This window comes from Lathamus discolor, chromosome 3 (genome assembly GCF_037157495.1).
Source record: "Lathamus discolor isolate bLatDis1 chromosome 3, bLatDis1.hap1, whole genome shotgun sequence".
Classification (NCBI taxonomy): domain Eukaryota; kingdom Metazoa; phylum Chordata; class Aves; order Psittaciformes; family Psittacidae; genus Lathamus; species Lathamus discolor.
This window is the reverse complement of record NC_088886.1, coordinates 135,727,256-135,747,998: the sequence shown is the minus strand read 5'-3', so window position 1 is coordinate 135,747,998 and position 20,743 is coordinate 135,727,256. Positions and strand designations below refer to the sequence as shown.

At 34.9% G+C, this 20,743-nt stretch overlaps 1 protein-coding gene across 1 annotated transcript in view; it reads left to right on the top strand.

The window, feature by feature from the left end:
- LOC136010575 (adhesion G protein-coupled receptor A3-like) overlaps positions 1–20,743 on the top strand; it is a 286,770-nt gene that overhangs the window by 251,546 nt on the left and 14,481 nt on the right. The window contains exon 17 of the mRNA XM_065671986.1: positions 433–578. Within this exon, the coding sequence (XP_065528058.1) occupies positions 433–578 (146 nt within the window). The remainder of the gene's footprint in view (positions 1–432; positions 579–20,743) is intronic.

Here is a 20,743-nt window from a genome sequence, read left to right as displayed (position 1 = left end):
ATAGAGCAGAATATTCCTAAAAAATTAAGGAAATAGCAAACAAAAATGCTGACCTCTCATTGATTTTTCAACTGCATTGTTATGATAAGCTAGCAAAGCTTACCACACAAACTAAGCTTTGCATCACTTTAAATTGAGGTGTAAAAAGTTGTAATTAATCAGGTTCTTAGAAAATAAATGTCTTTACAGTCTTATTTTCATAACATACCATCTGGTATCACAAATATTATTAATGATAGATTAAATAACAGCTTCCATCTGCTTATTGAAAGTGTTTTCCCTAGTTAGATATAACCAGACAGAAAGAAAACACTAATGTATTTACAAATTCAGTTTAAAAAAAATATGTTTGCTTGTATAATTCTTCTAAAATTTTTGTGTTACTGATTCATTTACTGACTTGTTTAACTGTCTACTCTTTCTTACTTTTAGGTTGGCATCGTACTACATTATTCTACACTCTCTACTATGCTATGGATTGGAGTAACTGCCAGGAATATTTATAAGCAAGTCACAAAAAAGCCTCAGCCATGCCAAAACAGTGACCAACCTTCTTATCCAAAGCAACCACTACTCAGGTATGGAATATTATCTTTTTCTTTTCTTTTAAATGTATTCCTAAAACTTATAAATTTTAAGCTTTCACTTTCTGTATTCTTTTCTTTTTTTCCAGACTATAAATAGGATCCATAAGGAATTGAGTCAGTTAGGTGTATCTACAAATCTGAATATTTGTTGTATGCTAATAGTTAATTCTAGTAAAGAGATGCAAATATGCAGAACTGGTACTGGCCAGGTTTATACACCTTTATCTAATCAAGAAAAATTCAAATGTTTCTGTGGTTTCCTATGGAGGAAAAAATACTCCCTTGCTTCCATGTTAAGACATTATTTAATTATCAGAAACTACAAGGGTTCTCCTTTTGCCTTAATCTATTCTTCTGTAACTCTTGCCCACACTTGTATTGATAGCCTAATAACCTGATAGCAGCCTCCCTCATTCCACATCAGAGATCTAATGCTATTACAGGAGCGACTGAAAGTCTGAACTCCCTGTCAGCTTTCTAGTTAGAGCAGACTAGTAACATGTCTGACAGCATGGCAGGTTTAATGTAATAAGAATTTTAACCAGATGCCTATGAGATGCTGAAACTTCAAGCCAAAATAGTCAGTCTGCATAGAAAAAAAAAAAAACCAAAAAACAACTTGCCACAAACCGGAATTTCTAACCAAAGGCATGAGAAGATTGATTTATCTTTTTGACTGTAACTATCAAAAAGTTAGGTATTAGCCAAAGTTATATAGTGGCCCTATATAGACTTTGGAGGGAGTCTGAGACAGAGAGGAACTTCCAGAGAACAATTCCTCCCATCTGCCTTAGATGCTTGTGTGAGGACAAGATGAATTGTCTTATGGAGGTGCCTCTCTTTTTCCCATAGATCATGGAAAAACCTGAATGGTCTATTCAGACTAAAGACCTCAATTTTATAGTGAAGGACAGGAAATATGAATTCTAATTTTTACACCTTTGCTGTAAAAAATCCAGACTAGTATGTTCTTTTAAACAATCCTAGCTTATTTTATTTTGAATACAAAATGTTTATTAAGTATCGTTTCTGTATGGTTGTGTAAGGTTGTCACAACTTGTTAAAAGTCTGTAGGAAGATGAATTATGTTTTGCTGTCTGATTCTGCTGAGTGAAATCTTTATTAACTTGATTAGTTTTCTGCTTTTTATAAATTTTCTTTCTAGAGATGAAATTGATAAAACTTAACATAGAATTTATACAGTGAAAAGCCATATTGAACAGTAGCTTTGTTAGGTGTAAGCAAGAGGATATACTTTCACTGAGAGTGCCTAACTTTGCTAATCTATGATTTACTGTACCATTCTCCACAGATGAGAATTCCACTGTTTTGGTTACTAGTTCATAGCAAAATGAATAACCAGTTTTCAAATGCTGCAGCATGGCTGTTAAGGTAGAAAATTATTACATATTACATGGACCCAGTATAGTGTATGCTCTTAAAATTCAAATCTTGTTTGATTTGGAAAACAATAGACAATCAGGTTACAATAACAATTAATTAGAATCTCTGTTGTAATAGTCATGATGAGGTTCTCAGGCAGTAAAAATAAACAGTAGATATCTTGAGTTTAGTAATAGAAATTATAAACGTCCTTTTAGCTGTAAGACAACATGAGAATAGTCATTTAATAACAAAGTAAAATGATTCTAAGTTATTTTTCTCACTTAGGGCACTGTATGTCCTAGAGACACAGGCACTGAAATGTCTAATATGATTTCATAAATGTTAGTACTAGATTCAAAGTAATAAGGATCAATTTAATTTCATGTAGAAAATAGACGTAGTATATGGAAAATTAAAAATTGCTTTAAGCAAGAAAATGATGAACCCATAATTAGTAATTTTTCTTTTCAGAATGATAATGATAATTTTTCTGGGCCTTTTAATTTCCCTAGGTTTAATAAAATTTAAATCAAAATTATTCTGCATCATAATATTTCCAGAAAATCCATTTAGGTTGTGTACATTTCAGTGTAGCCATTTGTAAGTAATGTTTTAGTTAGACAGCATTCTAGTATCTATAAGCTGTTGCCAGCCTTTACACATATTGTGCATCAGATTCAGAGGACATAACGTCACAATTTGTCCAGGTCTGGTTTTGCATGCAGGAGTATTAATTTTTGTTGTCATTAGACACCGATAGATAGCTAAACAACATTAAAATTGTTCAAATGGAGGCTTAGTTAAGCTTTTTAATATGTCAGGACCACCGTTTCTACGAAGCATATTTCTGCATATGATCTCCAAGATGCTTTTAAAAAGAGGTACTTTGTCAGTAATTCAGGTCTGTAGGCCTAGCTTGACTTGTGTTCAGGTTTTGTTGAACACAAATATGTGAATGCATTTGTCAAGAACCATACACTTTGCTGTTCTCCGTTGGTCTTTTCCAGTAACAGTTGTATATGATAGACTAGGTTGCCAGTTTGCATGAGTGTTTTTATATTCCTTCTCTATGCACTCACTGTATGAGACATAAGGGTATCTTTTGTGAGTCAGTAAGTGGGGACTACTGCCAAAAATCAATACACAAATCTATGACATGGGATTTACCAAGAAATTATAAAAATTCTCTCATCACATTTTTTTCATGGAGCTTGATCCATTCTGAAGAGTAGTCAAAACAGCAAAAATAAAAAAAAAGAATTAAAATATTAAGGAAGACCTTACCTGTTAGTAAAAAAGGACTTTTGCTTGTAATAGTTGCTTCAATTTCTCAGCCTACTTGCATATTTATTTCTTTCTGTTCTAGATACAGTGATCAAGCAGTGTAATTTTACTGAAACTTGTTCTTCATGTTAATATGATTTTGAATATTGCCTCTTTTTAATCATATATGACATGTCACATGTTATAGATGGTATACTATATATATTTTAGTATCTATATTAAACATGATATATGCATTTTGTGTTAATTATAGAGTTAAAGCTCTCAGGGCCTATCACTTTGATAACTGGAATCAACTGTAACAATTCTGCCATTTTTCACTAGATGTGCCTGGATGCTAATGAGGTGGATCAAATTAATGCATCATTGAATTCAACAGATAATGAAATTACTTCCTGTAAAATATACTCTCTGGTATCCTTAATAGAAATAAATAATTTTATCTGTTCATCCTCTGTGGACATTTGTTAAACCTGGCAGAGTTTGGCTTCTGACTCATCTGAAGTTAGATTCTGCCAGCCAGGACAAAGGGGCATGCAAGATTCAACTATTACTTGCAATGTACAAAACTTCTCATCAGCCCAAGCTGAGGTACAGGTAGAATTAGTTTTGTACCTGACACATGCATGCAGTTTTCATGTTGTGCCCTGTGTACATAGAGATTTCTGAAAGATACTGTTAAAATTATTTCTTTCCAGAAAGATAGAAAAAAATAGACTTCTGTGATTTTTAATAAGATTACTGAGCACAATTGTACTATAAACATTAAAAATAAAAAACAGATAAGGTACAAGCTTGGCCAGACATTAGTGTTAAGGTACCTTTCATCTCAGGGTTAGGTACAAATATGTTTCCTAATTTCCTTCATCCTCTTTTATTCAATGAACATCTTGCAAGGTAACTAATATGGCAAACTTCAGATTAGAGAGTCCAATATCCTATATCTGTCATGAAGAATCATCAATATGCATAAATAAGGTTGCAGAATGAACTGCAAAGTGGATAACAGATGATGTCATTGTGTCTGCTGAACTTCATCTTGTTTATATATCTAATATATCTAGATAAGCTTTTTAAAAGGTTCTTAATAAAGTTGTAGGGCTTCTAGAAAGAGTACCTTATGCAGTGCATTAGAAAAATTGTATATCTAGCTGTCACAGCAGTTTAGGAATGGATTGTGTGTCCTTCCCTTTGTATTCAATGTACTAGCCTTAGTACTGTGGCTATTAAAAATGAACATTGAGAATTTTGGGAAGATCATAACTCAGGCAAATTAAATCAGTTTTTAGGAGCACATTCTGAGCACCTACAGTCAGTTATGCTGGTTTCAATTCCATTCTCATATTGTTTTCAACCTTGAATAATTTTAAGAGTGAAGTATAATTTTTAGAATAAGAAACCTGTTTGCATATTTCATATATTTTGAACTGTCTTATTTGTTTTATAGAAACTGCCCTTCAACTTGCACACAGAGCAGACCTAGAGATAGTAGGTGAGAACCAAAGTGGTTTAGTGGAACCATAATACCTGCTAATGGATGTGTACATGCAATATATGTGTGGGTGTGTCTGCTATTCTGTGTGAGCTTGTATATGGGCAAGTTTCTGAACATCAATATACTTCCAGAGCACCAAATCACCATTCTTGAGTGGAAACAACAGGGGTCTGCTTTGTGGGCTGTGTTTGTGATGTAGCAATAACAACCTACACTCTGATCACATGGATGTGCAAGATGCTATAGTGCTCCAGTTGCATCCTCCCAGTTTGTGAATGTGGCAGCAGATCTTCACAGTCATTCCTTGGCTTATTATTTCTCTCAGCTACCTGAACATTAATAAGTAGTATCCAGCTAAACAGTAGCTAAGTATCTTTGTGACACTGAATTATGTTAAATTCTTTCACTGCAAAAAGGAGAAACCATGCTAAACTTGCAAATCAGGAAAACCCTCTCCTTTATGTTGTGTCAACCAATCCCATGATGACCCTCTTGCCCTTCTTGCCTTGCAGTGAGATTTTACAGACTTGCATATACCAGAGGAGTCATGGCATCTGCTTAATGCTCTGCTCACAGTGCTAACCCTGCTTGTCTCAGCATGAGCATTTAGATGCTTGATCTGAATTCTGACAAGCTTGAAACCAACTCGTGGGCACAAATGGATCTACTGCTATGTATTACTGCATTTGCCTAACTGCAGGTCCCAAGAGAGCCTGGCTGGAAGTGGTGTGACTTCCATCACAAATTGAGATGTGGCAATTTTTACTGAAGAAGTTACTAGTAAAGCAGGTATCTCTTGAATTTTTGTTACATGCAACAGTATTCATGATCTAAAAAACTGGTATATGAAGGTAAAAACATTCCAGTTATAAAGACTAAAGACTTCTTATATTTAGATTTTTAAAGAATGTTTATGTCCTTTATCAGAGAAATAATCTAGAATAAAAAGAACTAATAGGTCCTAATATTACTGAGGTTGAAAGGGCCTTCAGAAAATGATCTTTGTTACTCTCAGGATCTAGAAAATTTCTCCTATCAGTTATAAGAAGTTGGCTGTAATTTATTGAAGTATAACAGCAGTGTAATGGGGTTCAAAATTTGACCATGATAACAAATTCTCTATTAAATGTCAAGTTTGCCAAATATGCCATGTCATTTTCTTGGCCATGTTCTTTTTTGGATCTTGAGTGTGAATCATATGAAGCGAATTAATTTACATTCTGATAGACACAGACATTACTTGTCCCCTTGACACCAGCAGCTCTGAAATGCAGTTAAGTTCTAGTGCATTTTTCATTAGCACTGGCTCTCATTAATTCATGTCTTCTGGTATCAAACAATGACTGAGAGGGAGAGAGAGAGAAAAAGAGGTCAGATGAAAGGCATCAGTTACAGTCCATTGTTTTCTTCTTTATGGTATGCCCTGAAATATTAATTCCTCTAGTCTTGATCCATGGAATCCCATTTTTCCTTCCTGCAGCGAACATAACAAACCACCTCTATAAAGTTTAAATTAACATCTGACTATTGCAAGGGATTACCTGCCTATTCCTTAAGACCTCTCTATAGTTTGTATATGTTGAAATAAATGGGAAATGCCACAGGGCAGAATTCTCGGAAGCCCTGAGGAGATCTCTGTAGTTCACTCCTTAGTATTAGAATAGACAATTCTGTCATTGGGGAGTAAGTGAAAGTGATGTCTCCCTGCGATTAAGGTCGTCACCAGTTTCATGAGCCATGGTACAGTAAGTAAAACAGTCTCACTGAAAATCTGCTATGTCATGCTCAAGGAAGTTGACTCTAATTTAAATACTTGATTACATCCTTCACTTAGAGGACAGAATATTTTGATGTGGGCAGGGCCAGTCATCAGGAAGTTTAACTAGTGTCTCTGAAATTCTTATCAACACTTTTTATTTTAGTTACTGGAAACCAAGTCTAGAAAATTGTTTTTTTCCAATGTATATTTTTAGATAATTTTCAAATTTTGCTGTAATTAGTTTGATTCATTATTGAAAAATGGAAGTTTTTTCAATCCTCGTGTATTAGCAAGGCCACTTAAAGCCTCAATACCATAGGTTCCTAAAAAACCCATAGTGTGTAATAGCTGCTTTCATACATATTATCTGCAAATCTCTATTCCCATGTTTCTTGTTTCAATATTTGTGATATTTCACAGAAAAGAGAAAGGCCATATTGCTGAAATACCTTTTTTTAAATTTTTGCATTTGATAAAAATTGAACACAGGAGAAAGCCATATTTTCCTTCCAGCTGCCGTTTTGGTTTTATTCACAAAAAGAAGACTTACATTCAACATAAAAATAAACTAGTATAATATTATATTGGATATAAAAATAATCTAAGGATAAAAGCCATTTCATAACTTTAGTTTGATTATAGAGCTCAGATTTTGAACAATGTTGTATTCTGAAGCCAGTTTTAATAACTCTGACATTCAAAGATGATACAACACAACTAATAATGTAACAGTACACCAGAAATATTGATCTTATCGGTAAGACTGTACTGTGTTGTATCATCCCACCAGTTTAGGCAAGTTCTCAAAAAAAACCCTAAACCCTGAAACAAATAAGCAAACAAAAGAACTGTAGTGTTTAGCCAGAATGACCAGAAATATTCTGCCACATGAGGTACAATAGACGACAAAAAAATATAATCTTAAAAACAAAACAGGCAGTTTTAGTCTATTCATCGTGACTGAAAAGGATTGCAGAACCTAAAGGTGCCTGGAAGTTGGTTTGATACTTTAGGGACATACTGATATTACAAGCTACTTAATATGATCATTCTTAAAATGCTGATATATGGTCAAATGGAGTCATGGATTATAGCCAAAGCCGTTTTATTGTTAGCTACCAAAGTAACTGAAAGATTTGCAGTGGAAAAGGGTATAAAATGGTGACAAGGGAAACATTTTCATAAATTTATTCTTATTCAATTTCAGCCTGAAGCTAAATGCATTTCTATCATATGGGGGAAAATTATCTTAGGTCAAAGAAAATTTTAAATCAGCTTTTAATTAATTGTTCGCAGAAGAACATTTTCAGTATGAAAAAAAAAAATGAAATACTAAGGAGATTCACAGTAGCAATATACTGTCAGTGGTACCCTGGGAAAGCTGTTGCACTTTGCATAGGCCATGTAAATATTCACTGCAGCTGGCATTGGATTACCTGTGTATGGTGTCATAGTGGGGAGGTATTTTCCTGTCTAATCTGAATAAACAGGAGTGATTAGAACTTCGTCTCTCCGCCTTCAAGGTGAGTGACTGAATTACTGTGTTATTAAAATCAAGATAGTAACAGACCCACCTGCTTTATTTTAGTTTCACTTCGTCTGGTTTGTAAATCAAGTCTCAAACTGGAAGAATTTTAAAAGTTTGTTTTCATGTCATAGTTGGCGAGATTATTCTTCAAATCTGACCTGAATGCACTATCAAATGCTTTAAGTGAATGATGCCTGGAACAAAGGTTCTTCTTTGGTTGTATCTCATTTCAAGAGAATCTTGCAATTAAACTAGAAATAAGATGTTGTTACCTTCATAACTTTATGACTTAAGGTACAGGTGAAATGCACATGATGTTGACACTTTCCAGAGTAAAAATCCAATAACACCAAATGTTTAGGAGATGTTCAAGTAGAAGGTGAAGTTTTATCCTCTTTGTTTAAAGAACAGTGCTTGAGCTACTTAGTATAAATTAAAAGAAATGGTTTATGATTATTGCAAAGGAAACATATGTCGACTTGTTCCTTGTAAATAAGCTATTAAACAGCATAGCAAGTCATGTATTCAGACCTCTGTTGTTCTAAAGCTATTGACAGACATAGCCCGAAAAGAAAATTACACCTGGCCATTTAATGAGGGAATTATGGCCTTCAGATTTAGAAATATTAACTATGTGAGTTATGGCATTTGCAAGCTTGCAAAGTTATGAGTTTCAGGGTGTCTTATAATGATTACTGTGATATTTTCAAGTTTGAAAGGCTGTAACTGCAACATGCTGATCTGCAGAACTATATTAGGTTGAATTTTCAAATGCTTTTATCATGAACTCCCATCTAGGTATTTCCTGGAAATTCAGAATTCTTGTTACACTATTCCTTGCCTCAACACTTTCTAGAATTTGAGCTAGTTATATACATAATTGTATTGGATAAGTTAGAGGGTAGAGTAAGTTTGATAAAATGCTCCATGCTTTGATATGCTGCTCCAGGCAAAATGTAGAATGCTGATTGGAAATTTTACAAGTTCTAAAATCCTTGAAGATAATATATTCAAACTCCAGTGGGGGCTTTGTAGAAAACTTTATCAGATTTGAAAGAGCTAAATATTTTCTCAGATGATTCCTTGGTGTCATATAGATTAAACCTTATTATGCAAAATAGCTGTAAAGAAATATGTGTAAGATAATTTCAGATGTGTTTATTGCCATGGTATGTCCAAAGAACTAAACATTCTCATCTGCATGAAGTAATATTCACCACAGTTACAGAAAAGGCAATCTGTGGATGGCTGTACTCATTTATTATTAAGACATTTTTTAAATGAAGCATTTGTTTTTTTAAATAAAGCCAGAGTCACATTAGATACTAATTTCCTCTTACGAAAACTGGCATGTGAGAAAGCTGGATCTTAATCTTGTTACAGGACATCTCTCTTTTAAGTGGGTGTTTGTATACATATGGTGTAACTGTGATGAAAATAGTAATGTTGCAAGAAAACTTGAGAGGTGAACTATGTTGTACAGACTGATAAACTACAATGTCATAGAAACTAGAGTAGTGCAGGCAACCAACTAGTGTACTATAGAATTATTCCATAATGATAACTTTAAATGCATGATTGTAGCATTTCAGAATATTGTTTTTAATAATTAATGGAAAATTTAAAGAAAATAAAAATATATTCCTTGGACAAACAAGACTGGTGAAATCTGCAGATACACATATTACATTGAATATGCTGAAGCATATTTAAATATATCTGTCGTAAATTCAGCTTCAGACCCAACTTCTGTGCACACTTCTTGCTAAATATATGTGATAATCTCTGTTTTATGCCTGTTTGGAAGAAAGGCTTAAAAGTTTTGGGAGGAAAAGTTGCATTAGATTAATTCACTTTGGTTTGAGTTGAAACAACAGGAAAATACACATATACTTCTGCTGATCTCCTTGTCCTTGTGAATCCTAAATCATTGAAGTCTGTTACTGGAACTGTGGATGATTCTTTTCTTTTCAATATAGTTATCCTTAAAAATTCCAAATGAGAAGACATTAGAGAAAATCATACTTACAATTTTAAGGTAAGAATGTTTAAAATTAGCATCCTCCTGGGGTATGACATAGTAATTTTAATTCAATTTTCAAAATGGCATAGACCAGTTTAGAAATTTGAGCAGGCTTTGGACCAATTTTAGATGTCCTTCAACTGATAAGACTGTAGTAGTGAAATAATATTCAGGAATCAATAAGTTGTAGAGTGAAAGGCAGCACATTTTTCAAAGCTGCATCTCATACAGCAGTGGCTCAGGGTTTTGCCTTTTGGGTTTAGCATCACTCTTCCTTTTTACATAAACAGAAAAATGAATCACAGCACCTAAGTTAATGCAGACTGGGAAATTAAAGGTGCCAATGACACCACTTTGGAATTTTAGTATTCTTAGTAAAGAATAAGGTACATGTAAGAATCACTTCTGGAGCAGATAGAACTATTACATGTTAGATTACAAGCCAGCCATTGACTGTTGGGGTTAGTGTAACATTTTCTGGATCGATTACTTCGAAATTACCTACTGTGGTGTTCCTGCAGCAGTTCATAGATGATCATAGAAGGAAGGCAAATCTTATCTGTAGAATAGGCCTTATACATACATTTTTCACTGTTGTTTCTACTGGACACTTTAAGCTGTATATTTTTCCATGCAAAAAATACAATTCTAGTTTAGTGACTTATTCAGAATTTACATTCTAAATTTTGTAACTATTGATCTTCTGATTTTTCAGCCTTTGTCTTGCACCATTATAAAGTGCTATGAGTATTTTGTTTTACAGAGGCAGTTGAACGATTACTGGTGCAGAACAGGATACATTGTAAATGAAAGAAACTCAGTGGAATGACTGAAATATAGAAATTGAGAAGTAGAGGAGTTCAAGGAGTACATCAGGAGATGAAATTTTGTCTCAGAATAAAGTAGAGAATCAGTGTGAAAATGATGCAAAAAATGTATCCAAAGGATCTTCAAAGAAAACTAAGCAAAGCACGAGTCTTGAAACAAAGTGCAGACCTACATACAGGTGTTGGGAGAACTATAGAAAGTCTCAAAGAGCTGTCAGACAATTAGCACAGGACAGAAGTCATGAGGACATTGGAGATGGTGATAATATTAATAAAGGAAATGGAAACGGAAAAACACTGGCCTGGGGCAAGGCAAGAAACAAGCAAACTCAAGTTGTGAAATCCATCCGTGGGTCCTGAAGGAGCTTGCGAATGAAGTTGCTAAGACACTGGCCATCATATTTGAAAAATCATGGCAGTCAGGTGAAGTTCACGATGACTGGAAAAAGGGAAATATCACCCCCATTTTCAAGAAGGGGAAAATTGATAATCACGGGAACTACAGACCAGTCAGTCTCACCTCTGTGCCTGGCAAAATCATGGAGCAGATTCTCCTCTAAGGCATGCTAAGGCACATGAAAAACAACAAGGTGCTTGGTGACAGCCAGCATGGCTTCACTAAGGGGAAATCCTGCCTGACCAATCTGGTGGCCTTCTATGATGGGGCTGCAGAACTGATGGACAGGGGTAGAGCAGTTGATGTCATCTACCTGGACTTGTGCAACACATTCGACACTGTCTCACACGACATCCTTGTCTCTAAATTGGAGAGACATCAATTTCATTGGATGGACCACTCAGTGGATAAAGAGCTGGCTGGATGGCCACACACAAAGAGTTGTGGTCAATGGCTCAATGTCCAGCTGGAGACCACTAATGAGTGGTGTCCCTCAGGGATTGGTGTTGGGACCGGTCTTGTTCAACATCTTTGTCAGTGACATGGACAGTGGGATTGAGTGCACCCTCAGCAAGTTTGCCGATGACACCAAGCTGTGTGGTCCGGTTGATATGCTGGAGGGAAGGGATGCCATCCAGAGGGACCTCGACACGCTTGTGAGGTGGGCTGATGCCAACATTATGAAATTTAAGCATGACAAGTGCGAGGTCCTACACCTGGGTTGGAGCAATCCCAGGCACAGCTACAGATTGGGCGAAGAAGAGATTCAGAGCAGCCCTGCAGAGAAGGACTTGGGGATGTTGGTCAATGAGAAAATGAACATGAGCCGGCAGTGTGCGCTTGCAGCCCAGAAAGCCAACCGTATCCTGGGCTGCATCAAAAGGAGCGTGACCAGCAGGTCGAAGGAGGTGATCCTGCCCCTCTACTCTGCTCTTGTGAGACTTCACTTGGAGTATTGGGTGCAGTTCTGGTGTCCTCAACATAAAAAGGACATGGAACTGTTGGAGCAAGACCAGAGGAGGGCCACGAGGATGATCAGGGGACTGGAGCACCTCCTGTATAAAGACAGGCTGAGAAAGTTGGGGCTGTTCAGCCTGGAGAAGAGAAGGCTGCGTGGAGACCTCATAGCAGCCTTCCAGTATCTGAAGGGGGGCTATAAAGACACTGGGGAGGGACTATTCATTAGGGACTGTAGTGATAGGACAAGGGGTAACGGGTTAAAACTTAAACAGGAGAAGTTTAAACTGGATATAAGGAAAAAGTTCTTTACTGTAAGGGTGATGAGGCACTGGAATGGGTTGCCCATGGAAGTTGTGAATGCTCCATCCCTGGTGGTGTTCAAGGCCAGGTTGGACAGAGCCTTGGGTGACATGGTTTAGTGCGAGGTGTCCCTGCCCATGACAGGGGGTTGGAACTAGATGATCTTAGGGTCCTTTTCAACCCTAACTATTCTGTGGTTCTAAGTTAGATAAGAACTGTTAAAATACATAATAATTCTTTTACCTATCTTCTGTGATTTCTGTTCAAACCTTATTCCTGATATTTCTTAATGGGATGGTAGATCACCTCACTGGTGGTGAGACACGTCTCTTTAAGAAGTTCCACATTTGAAATGATGGGAAAGCAAAAAAAAGTATATCTGTCAGTACCATCAGAAAAATACTAGTATTTCCTGTTCTGTTTAGAGCTTGACTTTCTGGACTCATATGATTTTGTTTGAAACCCTTATCCTAAACTTTTCAAACTAAAGTTTTAACTCCTTATTTGCAATGGTAGTTGTAAACATGAAAAAAGAAGGAATACATTAACTCAAATCAGTTGAAAGTTGTGGACCCTTACTGCTAGTTAGGAGTGTTAATAATATTCATTTGAGTTTTAAAAGGCATTAGTAAAAATATTCTCTGAAATTATCAAAGACAGGACAATATATAAGTTTAGGTTGCAGTAAAGGGTAAATAGGTTGATATTAGAAAAAGATTTTAAACTATGAGATGAGCTGACAAGTAAAATGAGTTACCTAGGAGGCTGTGGAAACTGTCATAAGCAATTTGTTAACACAGATTAGATAAAACCAAGCTAGTCATGATAAGTTTTTAATGTGACCCTGCCTCAGAGCTTTTGAATGGATTGGATGACCTCTTGATGTTCATTCCCACCCTACAATTCTGTTATTCTTAAAAGAAGCATTTTTCTTAACAGTATTCTCATTTTTCAAACCTCTGTTTACTGCTGAATTCCTACAGCCTTGTTGGTCTTGCGAGAAATTTTTGTATGTCATTATGTAAGCAAATTCTGACAGATGACACTTTGAAACTAATGTGTTCCAAATATGCCTTCAGTATTTGGAAATGTTATGAGTTTTGTAGAAACTGGCTGCTGATCCTCCAGGTATTTTTATTCAGGTACCATGTTACTATATAAAACATAACAAAAAATTAGGCCAGCTTCTGCTCTGAAACATCCACACTGACAATGGGTTTTCACTGAATCACTGGGAGTTACACATAATTAATCACAGGAAGATTTTTATTCATAGATGGAAATTATTGCTTACTGCTACTTACAAATAAAATTCAGTAAATTCCTTGGAATTTTAATAACACAGATTAAAATAATTTAAATATTTAATATTTAATCTTAGAAAGTAGAATGTTCAGATTAAACTTTGTGCCTATACAGATTGAGTACTCAGCAAGGTGATGTCATTATTTTTGGATTACACTTTGTATTCTTCAGATGTATTTTTTGCCTTAGTTTATCTGCTAGTCTTTTACTTTTGTGGTCATTAGTTTTATATGTTGATTATAGAAGGTCCCTGAATTCGTGATATTTGCTAACTATGTGACTCATGGGTGGTCAGTCATAGGATCTTGCTTTTTCTTCATATTAGATGAATTTACAGACATCTCCAGGACAAAAATACACATACAGGCAGAGTTTATTTCCAAGAAATATTTATGCATACTACTTTGGAATTTGATTCATGGGATTCCTAATGTCAGTAAAACTTGTTTGCATGAATCAGAAAGATAAGGAACAGGAATAATGGGCAAATTACTACCACTGTTGTTTTCAGAATAGCTACCCTATGCTGATTATAATTCATATGTAAGACATTTTGGACTATTTAATGTGGCATACCATATTCTTGTTATTTTCTCATACAAGAATGACATTAAACTTGTCTACTCATGCAGACTGTTAGCCTTCAATTGAATAAGCAAACAATTAGCTATATTCCCTCTTCATGCATTTAAGATGTTTTTTTCCAACTACAGACAAAAATTTCTGTGGTTATGGCATTGCCAAATCTGATAACAATTATCATAGCAAAGCTAGGCAAAGCCAGGCAGCCTGTTGACCTGGAAAGTTGAGTATGAGGTGTTCTTATGGTTTTGTGAAGATGGCAATAACTGCTAGTCATTCCTTTTCAGATCTCATTTTTCTGCATTGCTAACATAGTAACATTCTGGAAATAGCATGTAATTTCTAACTTTTAATGAATGTTTCTCAATTATTATTTATAAAGATAACTCTCCTCTATCTCTGCTTGTCCTTTTCTTTCAGTGTTTCATGATCACTTCTGGCTGAGTGCTCCAAGAAATGCTGTAATTTTTTAGAAACCTACTCTTTGACCTTTTTATATGATGGAAGAGCTTTGTTATTGCTTCTGGTTAAAGTCTGGGATAGGGATCACCAAAAATAGATTTCTGTGTATGTCAGTTTTTAAACAACAGGAAAAAGCAAATGTTCATGCCATCATCATATATATAATATTTTCCATAGCTCAACTTAGTTAGACTAAAACTGACAACAGCAAGAAACCTCAGTATTAAAACTGAAAATCAAGATTGATACTCATGGACTCATGCAATTGTACCTTTGTTTCTTACCTTTCAATAGGGTGAATTAAGGAAAAAATGTCAACCTGAATTTTTATCAATAAATCTGAATCCCCATGGAGTCAAGTTATTAATTAAATACAGTTTTTCTATAAATTAATAGCAGAGTAATCCATAATCATTCTTTTATGCATAGTATTAAAAGAGAAGGCTTTTTGCTGCTCTGGATTAGCGTACTGAATTACATCCAATGAAAAGTGAAGGAGAAGGTGTTCCAGAAAGAAGCCAAAAGTCTAAAACCAAGAAGGAAAGTTACTTCCATCATGTTTTCATGCTTCGCTGCTGCTTGTTACATTTAGTAAGACTTACTTGGCAAGATTTTAAGTTCTTTGCTACCTGGATATCTGATAAATTGGAGGTTGTAGAAGTGGATAACATTGCATGAATCCTAATACAAGATTTTCTCTGTGAAACCAAAAGTAAGCTTTTCCATTTTTGCAAGCTGTAAGGATGAAACTTCACTAAGATTCTTTAGAGTACAGATTAATTTCTGCAAAAGAAGTACGCACTTATTTAGTACAAAATTGTGCAAGTCTTCATCTCACTCACATGAAGCTTGACGAAAGCCAGTAGGATTGCTTGTGTAAGTGATGGATGTGCAACGTACCTGATACAGTAATAGATTTTATACATAGCATAATTTTTTCTTTTGTTGCAACTGTTCTTGGCTGCATTCAGAGCTGTAGGCATTGTTGATGTGATGAGAAGTGGGTGTCTTTCTGACCTCAATCATGTCCTGGCTCAGTTACATTTTAATAATGCACTGTACTCTTCTAAAGAAGTCTGGCTGCAGACAGATATTCTTCTAACTACAGGAATTTTCAAGCTATGCTTACTTACCTATGAATCAAGTCTACTCTGAGTAGTGCATATGTTTGTTATAAACTAGAAGAGCAGTAGGTTTAAAGAGCCCTTCTCTCATCATTGACAGCTAGTGTGGATGGACCCTCTTATGATTGAAAAGGTAACAGTGAATAATAAGTTAATCATAGAATCATAAAAATAGTAAGTTTGGAGGAAACAACTGTAAGTCATCTAGTGTAACTCTCCACTCAAAGATCCAACTTAAAAGTTAGCTCAGGGCCTCATCCAGGTTTTAAAATCTCGAGGGATCTTATTTCTTCCTCCCATCCTAGTTCTGTTTCCTTTTAGATTTCATCCTGAATGGACCAAAAACATGAAATGTAAGGGCTGTAGCCTAGGCTGTTAATTATTGTTTTAGAAAAACATCCAAATACATTGATCATTGCTACATGGGTTTAAAATTACTTGATCCAGCTAATACATGAAATACATGAAAATGAAGCTGTCATTACTAAGGATTCCTAAGTGAAAAATGACAGGAAGTAATAAAATGTGCTTTAAAAAAACATTGGAATACCATCAAATTACCCAGGAGAGCAGTTATTCACAATTAATCAAATTAATAGGTTTTGTATTTCTGTTTTTTTCTGTATGAATCCATTGAGGTGTAAGTAGTGGTTACGTATGCTATAGATCCATGTTCCAAATGTGGCCAGCTGTAAAATTGTATTATTATTAACGGGAGATGACAACATTTTCATATGTCTTCTTATTCTGAAAAGGAAATCAAAGTCAATATTTACAAGTGATTAGGTAATAGATATTCAGGAAAATACCTGGTTGGAAAAAAAATTGACGTTTCATCTTAATAGTTTGGGGGTTTTACCTGAGGTATATTTTGCAGCTTCACATTTTAAATTTCTGGTGCCTAAATTTTCTGTAACTCTGATCTTTGTGGAGTGCAATTGAATTTTTGAGTCAGGCACTCTATTCTGTCCAGCTGCTTCTTGTAAGACCGGAGGTATTTTTTCTTAGCAAGTGTTTGTGAATGAAGACAATGAGGACAGAAATACAAAAAAAAAACCCAAAAAATGAAAAGCCCCACATTTAACTTATGCAGACATCTTATACATTATAATTTTTTTTTTTTTTTTTAGATTGAAAAATTCAAGTCGTGCAGTCTTGGGAAATAAAGCAGAAATGTAGTGCCTGCAGGATCATTATGTCAAGTCATTTAGGGTGCATCTTAGGATGTTACCATCTGTGCCTTGCACTGACTTCACCTGAAAGTTTTCCTTATGTTTTATTTTACAATTGAAAGTAGTATCCTTTGTGAATGAAAAACATGTCTTTGAAGTTTGAGGGGTTTGGGTTTTTTTTTTCATTTTCAGGGATGCCCCTTCTTAATTCATGACCTGTGGCAAACCCTAAAAATACTGGAACTATTAAAAAATTAGAATATTTCAAAATGGGAACCAAAATAAAGCACAGAGTCCCTTCCTTTACTGTGCAATGAATATGGACTGTAGAGAAATTCAAAACCTGCTTGTATGGTTTTTACATCAGAAACAGTTCCTTTCAGGAAACTGTTTCATCTTTTCTTTAAAAATGTGGGTTTGATTTGTCAATGACAAAAACTTTGTAGCTGGAAAGATTTAATAGAAGGGTTTTGTGGTTTCCATGGATCTTCTACGTAACTGCTTGTCGATTTTAAATGGCCCTCTGGGTTTGTGACTGAATACTTCTCGTGGACCAAGAAGATTTAATAATCAAAATGATATTATTTTTATTTAGTGTGTGGTTTCTTCATGTCTTAAACAAGATTGTTTGTCCTCTCACTTTGCCTGAGGATACATCTTGCTCTAGCTGTGTGATTAGATTTTAGATCTATAAAAAAGAAATAAAATATAAAATATATAAAATATAAATATAAAAACTAAATTCAATTACCTAAATAGATGGAAGGTAGAAGTAAATTGTGATTAGCACATAATTTTAAAACCGGAGATGCAGAAGCCTGAAGTACTAAATCTGTTTAATTTTGGGGATGTATTAATCCTTAATAATATTTTGAAGATGAGGTGTTTATTACCTTATTGGTAAAATCCTCAGAAACAGTAAGAATGCTTTAATACTTTGAAGTTTTGCTAATTAACAGCCAATAAAGCTACCTCCATGTATTATCTATCCACAGAGAGTATAACATGTCTTGAGTATGGCAGCTGGGTATCATTTAAGAACATGCATGGGATATGCTGAAAAAACCTGGTTAAAGAGATGAAATTTACCGTTGTTCTGTACACTTCATAAGAAAACACTTTATTAAGGATATGTGAATATATTAAATACTGATCCATTAAATATTTAAAATATGTATATTACACGTTGGCCAGAACATGTATAATTTTAAGTATTTCTGAGAGTACTCTGCATAATAGTGACCACCTAATCACTGTTATGTGACAGAAACCAGCTGATGCATTCAGCAGTTTTATATACAATTCTGTTTGAAGCTGTGATTTTAATTTTCACTGAAGAAAGGCAGGGGTTTTTGGCAGAAATGGCAGATTTCATGGGGCAATGTGAAATTTCCTAAAACCATTATTTTAATGGCCTGTATCAAACACACTTTGTAAGATGCTTAAAATGTTTCAGGACCAGCAGAGAGATAAAATTGCTTTTTAACTTGTTGGAGCCATGCTTTCTTGCTATTATTTTCTGTCTGCAAGTAGTAACACCAACATTCATCATTCAGTAATCAGTAAACTAAACTAAATTAAATTGTGGTAGTATTATAAAAAAAAAGCAGGATATTTTTTTAAACAGTGAATTTAAGATTCCTGTTCCTCTGCTAGTTTTTAAACAATTAAAGCTCAAATCTTTCACAATTTGCTTGTAATTATCTGTAATGAAAAAATGGAAATTTATTCTTATTTACATTATGATCTCCTTAAAGAAACAGTTTATTTAGGTGTGTGACTGTCATTGAGGCTTTCCTTGTCTAATAACTTGACTAGTCAACCTGCGTGGATAGAGATCATTAAGCTCCTGTAATTTGCACATGACTAGATGGGCAAGTGAATAACAAAGATAAATATCTCAACATAAGGGAAAGCTGAAGTGATAGACAGATGGGGAAAGATCTCTAGAGGACCTTGTATCTTTTTAGACACCAAAGACAAAGAAAACATCTGTAGGAAATCAGTTTCCATTGTTTCTGTGCCCATGTAAACGTTGAGAAAGCTCAGATTCTTTATCACCTGCCCTCAGAAACAGGGACTTAATATTGCATCAAAAGGTACAAGGCTTGCATACGACTGTGCAAATTAACAGTGTTGGTTTTGTGGAAATTCACATCTCTGAAGTATTTCTTGTATTTTTCTCTTTCTCCTAAACATTTTCAGCTCCCTTTGGCACTGTAGGCAAAGGTCTTGCCCTTCATATACAATCACTGATTTATATAAGAGAAAAGGGAAAAGAATACATTAATTTGGGAGAGCAGAATTAATGTGTCCTCCCTCAAGATATTTCCCAGGAGTTCCTGTATTCCCTTTTCATTGTCTTTTTGCATACATCTGTCTTGAATCCTCAGCTGAACCAATCTAAGAAGCTACCTGGGTCTACAAGTAAAGTCTGTATCTTCATTACATCAATTGCATGGTCACTAATACCTTCTGAATCATTCTGTGCATGTACGGTGAAAGTTATCAGAAAATGAAACCAAGAGTATTATTCTCTAGAAAATTAACAGTTTCACGTATTACCTGTGAAACTCATGCAATCAAAACTATTCAATTCTAATGGCAATACAGTTCATAATAAAAAAGTCTTAGAATATCTCTTTTAATACTACAAATAGATTTCATTTTTAGTCCAAAAATGTACCAAGTAGTTAATAAGTAACTTCTGAATAAATTCTCCAAAGGTTGTCCTCCTCTGAAAATTGAAAACTGAAGAGTGTATTTTCAGGTGATGTAAAAGTTATAAAACAAGAACTTGACTGGTGTATTTCAAATTTTATAAATTACTGCAGTTCTTGAAAAAAAAAGATCTTGCACGAAGCAAGTAATTGTCAAACTCAACGATACATGAAATACAGGGAGATTCAGGGAGCTGGTGTTGATGACTGCCATAAGGGACTGACATAAACTCCTTTTCAAAAACAGGGTTTCAAACTTTAGTCATAGAACATAGACCAGACAGACCCCTCTGTCAGTGAGTTTCACAGTTGATCCAAATTAAAATAAATCTCCTCCTGCTACTCATTTCATTTGGTTCCTTTGGCAGGCTTAATGAAATAATACATCAAGTAAAACCAAAGAAATCCATATTTTCTATTTAAAATTCAAGGCGATACTGACAGTCATAAACAATGATACTAATATAATGTGAACTGAGTATTAAATATGTGACAATATAAGGGTGCAACACATTATCACTATCTTTGCATGCTTTACTTTTCATTCCACTTCCATCTTATATAAAATGGCATTGTCATATATAGGCTGTTGCTTGTCTTGATGAGGGTTGATAGGTTAATGGTTCTTTTTTCCCCTTTGAAAGTATGTCCTGATGGTAATTGGCTTTCTAAAGGTGTACTGCAGTGCTCGGTGATGCAGTTGTGTTTGATTCAGTAGGCTGGAACTGCAGAATAATTTCAGCTCACAGCTCTATGCTAGAGTAGTCAAATGCCTGGAAAAATGAAGTAGCAATGAATTGCTCTGCACAAGAGTTTCAGCCATTTTACTACC